Source organism: Aethalodelphis obliquidens, unplaced genomic scaffold, assembly GCF_003676395.1.
Source record: "Aethalodelphis obliquidens isolate GAN/ISIS:26980383/991018 unplaced genomic scaffold, ASM367639v1 scaffold100, whole genome shotgun sequence".
NCBI lineage: Eukaryota > Metazoa > Chordata > Mammalia > Artiodactyla > Delphinidae > Aethalodelphis > Aethalodelphis obliquidens.
The window spans coordinates 1,580,391-1,589,312 of record NW_020838044.1 but is presented as its reverse complement, the minus strand read 5'-3'; the positions used below and the strand labels follow the sequence as shown (position 1 = coordinate 1,589,312).

At 39.3% G+C, this 8,922-nt stretch overlaps 1 protein-coding gene across 1 annotated transcript; it reads left to right on the top strand.

Annotated features, from left to right (window-relative positions):
• Positions 1-635: 635 nt before the first annotated feature.
• TAF13 (TATA-box binding protein associated factor 13) lies at positions 636-8,210 on the top strand. The gene is made up of 4 exons (XM_027096324.1): positions 636-720; positions 1,444-1,522; positions 5,315-5,412; positions 7,479-8,210. Exons 1-4 carry the CDS (start codon positions 694-696, stop codon positions 7,647-7,649), a joined length of 375 nt encoding a protein of 124 aa, XP_026952125.1. The 5' UTR covers positions 636-693; the 3' UTR covers positions 7,650-8,210.
• The last annotated feature ends 712 nt before the right edge of the window (positions 8,211-8,922 follow it).

The window sequence follows — 8,922 nt, the reverse complement described above, 5'->3', positions numbered from 1 at the left end:
ACAAAGTTATGTTCTAGGCCCAGCTAATTATGAACAGATTTTTCACTCACAGGAATGTTTAGCAGGACATTCAGAAATAGTCTATTGTGGAACAATCTTTCCCTGGTGACATCATCTCTTGCATTGCAGAACACCTTATATCCCTAGCTTTAACCTTCTAATGTCCCTGGTTTTCCCAAGCACTGTTCTGATTAAAAAAACAACAAACAAAACTACAAAAATTAAATCCTCAGTCTAAGGGGAGATAACATTCCCTTGAGAACTGGTAGCGAAGTACAATATCCCCAATAACGAATAAGCTTGGCAATAAATCATAGTGGTACTCTAAGTTGTTGAAATTGTTTACACCCCTGGCTAGCCCCTCAATGATCCAAAGCTTCGCAGTCCCGAATAAGGAAGCGGTGATCTGATACGCAGAAGCAAGTTCAAGGAGACAGCGAGATACACGGCACCTAGCCAGTGATTTCCTTTTCGTTGCTAATTTTTAATTCCTTCTTGCCAAGACGTCACCCTTCCCTCCCTTAGTACTGCTGTGGTTTCACCGCTGGGCGGGACGCGCACGCTCCACTTCCGCAGGCGGGTTTCCAACTAGGCCCCGCCCCACCTCCTCGCGTCACCGGAAGTGAGGCCGCGGAAGTAGTAAAACCTGCTCCATGGGAGCCGGGCGCGCCCTGGAGGTGGTTGGCTGCTGGGATGGCAGATGAAGAAGAAGACCCCACGGTGAGTGACCGCCTCTGTTCCAACCCACTTTTTTATTCACTCCCTCGGGCACCGTAGCGGAGGCCGAGAATCGGGTTTGTTTTCCTTAGTGAATTCAGCCGAGAGAATCGGGGACTTCACCCCGTGCTAGGCTTTTTCTTCCGATTAGTCGTAGGACGCGGGGCAGGAAGAGTAGGAGGGTGGTCCCCTGCCCTTTGCTTTTGGTCCATATTTGCCAGACACCCTTTGAAACACCTAGAGAATCATCAGAGGACAAAGCTAGTATTTGTTCTCTGTGAGCAAAGTTATTTAACTTTGAGCCTCGGTTTTCATGTCATAAAATAGGCTTAAGTCTCACTTGAGGAAAGTTCTTAGCACTGTGTAAGCAATGCTTAGTAAATACTAGTTTTGCTTACTTTTATTCAATATCAACTCTTTTAATAGTAAAACTGTCTAGAAATAGGCCAACTTTGTTGGTTAAAAAAAAGAATGTATGGTCGTTGGAACTGCTCCAGGAGAGGCAGTACAGTTGTTGTGGACATTGTAGAAGCCATTCCTGTGTGAGTCTGAAGTTGGATAGGATAGTTGTAAGGCCCCTAAAATGCTAAGGTTTCATGGTTTTTTGCTGCTTGCTTTATTTAGGCTTTCTGGCATGACATCAGTGTTGAAGATGGAAAAAAATGTTAATTATTAAAAAGTCAAAAGCAGTGCTTGACGTATCTATATATACATTTTAACTTCTAGTTTGAGGAAGAAAGTGAAGAAATTGGAGGAGGTGCAGAAGGTGGACAGGGTAAAAGAAAGAGACTTTTTTCTAAAGAATGTAAGTAGTATTTGACAATGATTTTTTATAGATAAAAACTTCTGGGTATGTCGGTTCAAAGTAGATTTATTGTTCTGAATGTGTTTCCTTGTAGGGACAATATTCTCAGACTTGTGCATAAATTCTGTTTAACCTGTGAATCACAGATAGTAATAACCCTAACCCCAGTTTATGTATTTATATATATGCGTGTATACACACACACACATACACACACACCCATACTTTTTTTTTTTTTTTTTTTTTTAAGTAAAGAGATGTGATCAGTGTTTCAGTTCAGGGCCTAAGAACATACCTCCGTTACCTCCCCTGTCCCTTACCTTTCAGCAGTAGGAGCAGGGACTCCTTTGACTGTAAGCCAAAGGTTCTTTTGGATCCTGGAACAGGTGCTGAGGGTAGGAATTAAGTTGGGGCTTTGGACTAAGGCAATGGACAAGGCAGGAAGATGATGAACAATGTGAGGCAGTCCAGTGGCATAGAGATTATAAGGTTTTGGTTGTCTAGTCTGTTCCCTCAGTAGACCTTTTGTGGCAGCAGCAAGGAGAGCTGCTGCTACTACTGATGTTCAAGGTCAGCCCCTTTAAGGCACCGTGAGAAAGTGCTCTCCATCTCCCAGTCCTGAGAAGGCGACACATCACCTGATTTATTTATGCTAGTTCCGATGTAAGCAGTTCCCAAATGCTCTTGAAACTACAGAGTCAATATGTGGGGTTTTTTTTTTGCCATTCAAATCCCTTCCTATATCTCAATTTCTCACCTTAAGTTTACCACTACTTATTCCATCTCTGATGTTATTTACTCCATTTGTACGTGGTTTTACCTAAGTCGGCATAAGAAGGGGATTCCTACACCAGAGCATCCCAGAGTGATGACAAGAATTTGGAATCTTCACAGCCTTTTCCTTGTCTTACCTGAATCTTCCTATGACTTACTGACCAAGATCTGTTCTCCTAGACCTTCTTTTTAAAAAAAAATTTTTGCTAATATAACACAAAATTTCAAAGCATTCACTTTTATTTGTTTATGTCTTTACAGACCCTTTAACCAAATGCAGTTCACATACTTCCTGTCTAATATGATTTTGCTTTTCCAGTGAAGTATATTTCCCTACTGATGAATTCTCCCCATCAGAATGTTAATGACAAGGTATCTCCCTCAAAATATTTAAGGAAAAATATTAAGTTTACAGTGGAGAATCCTGGCAGACATTACTTTAGCCAAGTGATCAAAGTTAATAAGATCACCAGTAATATATGTTGACATTACATACCCCTGATATGACGCATTAAGAGGTACATCATCACTGTGATTCCCTTTCTAGTAATGCATAACCATAACCTAATCATGAGAAAACATCAGACAAACCCAAACTGAGGGACATTCTACAAGATAACTGACCAGTATTCTTCAGAAGTGTCAAGGTTATAAAAGACAAGGAAGGGCTTCCCTGGTGGCGCAGTGGTTAAGAATCCACCTGGTAATGCAGGGGACATGGGTTCGAGCCCTGGTTTGGGAAGAACCCATATGCTGCAGAGCAACTAAGCCCGTGCGCCACAACTACTGAGCCTGCGCTCTAGAGCCCACGAGCCACAACTACTGAAGCCCGCACGCCTAGAGCCCGTGCTCCTCAACAAGAGACGCCACTGCAGTGAGAAGCCTGTGCACCACAACAAACAGAGACCCCCACTCACCACAACTAGAGAAATCCCGTGCGCAGCAACGAAAACCCAACGCAGCCAAAAATAAATAAATAAATATATAAATTAAAAAAAAAAAAGACAAGGAAAGTCTGAGGAACTGTCACAGAACAGAGGAAACTAGGGAGGCATGACAACTAAATATTGTGGGATCCTGAAACAGAAAAGGTACACTAGTGGAAGAACTGGTACAATCTGAATAAGTTACGTATTTGTACCAGTGTTAATTTCTTAGTTTTGAGAAATGTCTTTGGTTGTGTAAGATGTTAACATAAGGGGAAGCTGGATATAGGAATTCGGGAACATTGTGCTGTTTTTGCAACTCTTCTCTAAGTCTGAAATTATCTAAAAAAACAAACAAAAAAAAAGCAAACAAAAATTTCAGAATCCAAAAAACACAGAGGGGAGAAAATATTGGCTCCTGTGTTTGTTTTCTCCCTCCTGTATCTGGACCTAAAAGCTTTTGCCAGAATAAACCCTAGGGGCACTTCTCTATCCTAGTCTGACTTCTAGGTCACCTGTTTCTTTTCTTCCGCAGGCCTGGTCTACTGTCTTCTTAGTTCTGCCTGCTTTTGCTTCTCCTAAATGGAAATTATTCTTAACGTACTCATTCCTACTTTTAGAAGTGTTCTAGGAGTTCGTTCCATTTATTTCTTTATTTCTTTATTTAATTTTTTTTTTTTGCGGTACGCAGGCCTCTCACTGTTGTGGCCTCTCCCGTTGTGGAGCACAGGCTCCGGACGCACAGGCTCAGCGGCCATGGCTCACAGGCCCAGCCACTCCGCGGCATGTGGGATCTTCCCGGACCGGGGAACGAACCCGTGTCCCCTGCATCGGCAGGCGGACTCCCAACCACTGTGCCACCAGGGAAGCCCCGTTCCTTTTTTTTAAATGTAAAACTTAAATACAATAAATTGCACTAGTCTTCATTGAACAGCTTGATGAATTTTCCATATATACATATACTTGTAACCACCAGTCAGATCAAGATACAAAACATTTCTAACATATGACAGAGTTTCTTAGTATTTCTATACCCCTTTGAGAATCTGCTAAGAGTTGATTCTTCTTCCCAGAAAAATGCACACACAAATAAGGTATAAAATTTTTACATGTAATTTCAGTAGGGTTCCAGGACTTCTCAAAACTTGTCCATGGACTGATTGGGAGTTTATAGGCTATAGCATAAGAATCCATATGGATCTCATCTGCCCTAAATTACCAAGAAGTGTAATAGTGTTGTGGGTAGGAGTATAGACTCTGGAGCCAGATCATCTGGGTTCAAATTCAAGTTCCATCTCACTATCTGTGTGACCTTGGGTAAATCACTTAAACTCTATGCCTCAATTTTCTCATCTATGTAGAAAGGGGATAATAGTAGTTTCTACTTCAGAGGATTGTCCTGAGGATTAAATGCGCTTACAACAGTGCCTGGCATGTAGTAAGGGCTATATAAGTTTTAGCTATTAGCAGTTATTTTCATTACTCTGTAGACTTTTCTTCTCTTTTGCATTTCCTATGGTTCCTTCAGATGAAGACTAAAAGGGCTTTGCTGGCAGTTGCTTTGATCCAGGGAATAAAATGTCAAGATTCTGTATAGTAAGCCCTTTGCTTTCTCCTTTTGATTAACCTGTTCTTCCTATAAGAAGGTAATTGGAGCACTTTCTCTCATGTCCTCTTCCTTATGGTAGTATCAGAAAGGATTTTGCCTTCTTTTTTCCAAGACCTCCCCCTCACCCCCTGAAAACACTCCCAGTAAAGGCTAAACCATTGCTACTCATCCTGTTCCTGCTACGAAGTTTCCTACTTAAAGGTATTCTGGGGTTGTTGGTGAGTAGATAATAGAGATTAGGGAAGGAATATTGATATCAAGGTTCAGTAGCTGGGAGGGAAGGGGAGTTCCTACCTAGGGAAGGCTAGGTAAGAACAGTTGGTTATGTGCTAGTGGTTAATACCTTTTACACCAAAATCCATACTTGGAGACAAGAAATACAATGTAAATATACTTTCATACCAATATCTTCTATAGCTTAGTTCTAATTTGAAAAAGTATTGGTCAAGTTTGTTTAAACAAAAATGATTGTTCTTTTTACAGTACGGTGTATGATGTATGGGTTTGGGGATGACCAGAATCCTTATACTGAGTCAGTAGATATTCTTGAAGACCTTGTCATAGAGTTCATCACTGAAATGGTAAGTTTTTTTTGTAATTGGTCTTAGTTAATTAAGGAATAGATTTGAAATTCTAACTTTTAGATAAGACTAGAACTATGGCATCCTTTGAAATAAGCTTGAGTGCCATTTGAGTGCCTGTTTTGTGGAAGTTACTATTTATCATTAAGGATAGAGAGAGATAAGTGTGTGTGGGTGTATACACACACACATACACAAACACCCACACACACATGCACACACAATATATTCTGCCCCCTCCTCTGAATTTTATTTATAAGGACATAATTATAAGATCCTTGAATAAAATGTAAAATATTACCCATAATCCCATCATCCAACATAAATTTCCCTCTTCCAGTATTTATGTAAAGATATACAGTGTTTTACATAGTGTTGATCATAGTAAACATTCTTTTTACTCAAAGTTTTTAATACATATTTCCTATGTTCTAATCACAATTATTTTAGTAGCTGCATAAAATTCATTCAAATTATTTTCTAATATACTTAACCATTTCCCTATTGAAATTATTTACATATTATTTTTAACTGAGTAGATAAGTTTGAATGACCATATTCATGAAATTTCCCCCTTCTCTGGATATGTTTGCAGGGATGGGAATACTGAGTTTGTTTGTGTTCAGTTCTTATGAATTTTTACCCTGTGTTTTGGACTATTTCCTTCATAAAGAATAATAGAAGTAAAATTACTGGGTCAGAGAGTCCATTTTTTACAATCTTTTTCTGCTTATGAAAGTAATATTGATTAAATTTAGAAAGTATTAAAGAGTGCAGGGGAAAAAATAAAAATCTGTAACCCTTCTACCTAGAGATAACTAATGCTGAGATTTTGGTGAATATTCTTTTGTCTTTTTACACATATTTTTAAACTTTATAAAACTGAAATCATACAGTATATATAGTCGTAGAACCTGCTTTTTCACTTAGGTACGTCTACAACATTTTCCCTGTGTCACCGCATAATTAATATTTTTGATGGCTTCACAATATTAATTGACTAGGTGTGCTCAAATTTGTTCAATTTATTAAATATTTAATTTCCCTTTTTCAGTCATTAGAAATAATGCTGTGATGAATTTTTGTTTTTGCAGTATGAATATGTAATGGTAGGGGATGAGATTTGATTTTAAGGAAACCCACCAATATTTATTAGCTACTGAAATGGACACAAAGTTTAAATGAAGCGGTGGTTACAAAGAAATAAAATTATTTTATGCAAATGAAGACAAACTATATATATCAAAACACACAGAAAGAAACATCAGTGCAAATGGATAAAGAAGATGTGGCACATATATACAATGGAATATTACTCAGCCATAAAAAGAAATGAAATTGAGTTCTTTGTAGTGAGGTGGATTGACCTAGAGTCTGTCATACAGAGTGAAGTAAATTAGAAAGAGAAAAGCAAATACCATATGCTAACACATATATATGGAATCTAAAAAAAAAAAGGTTCTGATGAACCTAGGGGCAGGATAGGAATAAAGACGCAGACATAGAGAATGGATTTGAGGACACGGGAGGGGCAGGGAAGGGTAAGCTGGGACGAAGTGAGAGAGTAGCATTGAAATATATACACTACCAAATGTAAAATAGATAGCTAGTGGGAAGCAGCTGCATGACACAGGGAGATCAACTCAGTGCTTTGTGTCCACCTAGAGGGGTGGGATAGGGAGGGTGGGAGGGAGACACAAGAGGGAGGGGATATGGGGGTATATGTATACGTATAGCTGATTCACTTTGTTAAACAGCAGAAACTAACACGACATTGTAAAGCAATTACACTCCAATAAAGATGTAAAAAAAAATTTTTTTTAAATCAATGAATTTGATAGTTTTAATGTCCTTAATATTAAAATGTCTATAAAGCATTGAAACATTGCTAATAACGGTAGAAAGTGGACAAAGGACATTAATAGAAAGACAATTCATAAGTGACTAGCTATAATAATTAGAAGAGAAAGTTTCAAACTCACCAGCATTAAATAGACACAAGTTAAAAGAATAAAATGTTAGATTTTTAAAAAATTAATTGAATTTAATATGTTTTTTTGTAATAGACTCACAAGGCAATGTCAATTGGAAGACAAGGTCGGGTACAAGTTGAAGATATCGTCTTCTTGATTCGAAAGGACCCAAGAAAGTTTGCTAGGGTTAAAGACTTGCTTACTATGAATGAAGAATTGAAACGAGCTAGAAAAGCATTTGATGAAGCAAACTATGGATCTTGACACCTTTGGTACTTTCTGAAGCTTCATTATTTTCTGGGGAAACCATATTTAATAACTATATTTTCCACAGTAAGGTTCTGATATCTAGCCATGTGAATGAAAGATAGAGAACCACAACGCTTTCAGTCTTTATTCATGTCTTCAATTTTAGAGTGATATTTGAGCCTTGAATTGCCTGCCGTTATATTACTATACTTTGAATTACTTACTGGATTTTAATGACCACATGTAAGTCAAAGTACCTTGCAAACCATTCAGTTCCTTCTGATTTTGTGCCATTGTAGGCTGTACTGTGGCTGTTTAATATGTGAAATCTCAATGGTACCTTTGATAGCTAAGACATGTGTTTGATGTTTCTAAAGTTTTTAGATTACAGTAGTCTAAGTTATTAAAAGATAGTGGACTGGTTTGTGTTTCTTTTAAGGAGAAAATGGTAGAAAATACAGCCTTTTTAAGAGTGTTTGTCTTAAGATAATTTGTTTTAATACTCTTTTCTTTAGATAACAAGTGATTTTTTTGATTTTAATTTTTTATTTTTTGAGAAACTAAGTTTCCTATGAATTCTTCTGTGTTGGAAGACCTATTTGATTTAAAATCTTTTGGGCTGGGCTTCCCTGCTGGCGCAGTGGTTGAGAGTCCGCCTGCCGATGCGGAGGACACGGGTTTGTGTCCCGGTCCGGGAGGATCCAGCGTGCCGCGGAGCAGCTGGACCCGTGAGCTGTGGCCGCTGGGCCTGCCCGTCCGGAGCCTGTGCTCCGCCACGGGAGAGGCCACAGCAGTGAGAGGCCCGCGTACCGCAAAAAAAAAATCTTTGGGTCTTATACTGTTTGTCAGGTTTTAAGAGAACTCATTTCCCCAGGTCAAATTAAAGCTTCTAAATATAAGTGTTTTCAGTAGCAGGAATGGCATTGCTGAAAAAGCTGATGGTAGGATAAGCATTTGGGGTCGTGTTTTTTTTGTTTTTTTTTTTTGCGGTATGCGGGCCTTTCACTGTTGTGGCCTCTCCAGTGGCAGAGCACAGTCATCCAGACGCGCAGGGTCAGCGGCCATGGCTCACGGGCCCAGCCGCTCCGCGGCATGTGGGATCTTCCCAGACTGGGGCACGAACCCGTGTCCCCTGCGTCGGCAGGCGGACTCCCAACCACTGCGCCACCAGGGAAGCCCAGGGGTCGTGTTTTATTAACATATTTGTTAGTACTTGTTCATTGTGGAAATGTGTACTTGACTAAGACCACGTGTGGCTATGGAAACCACTTTTGTAGTTCAGCATATA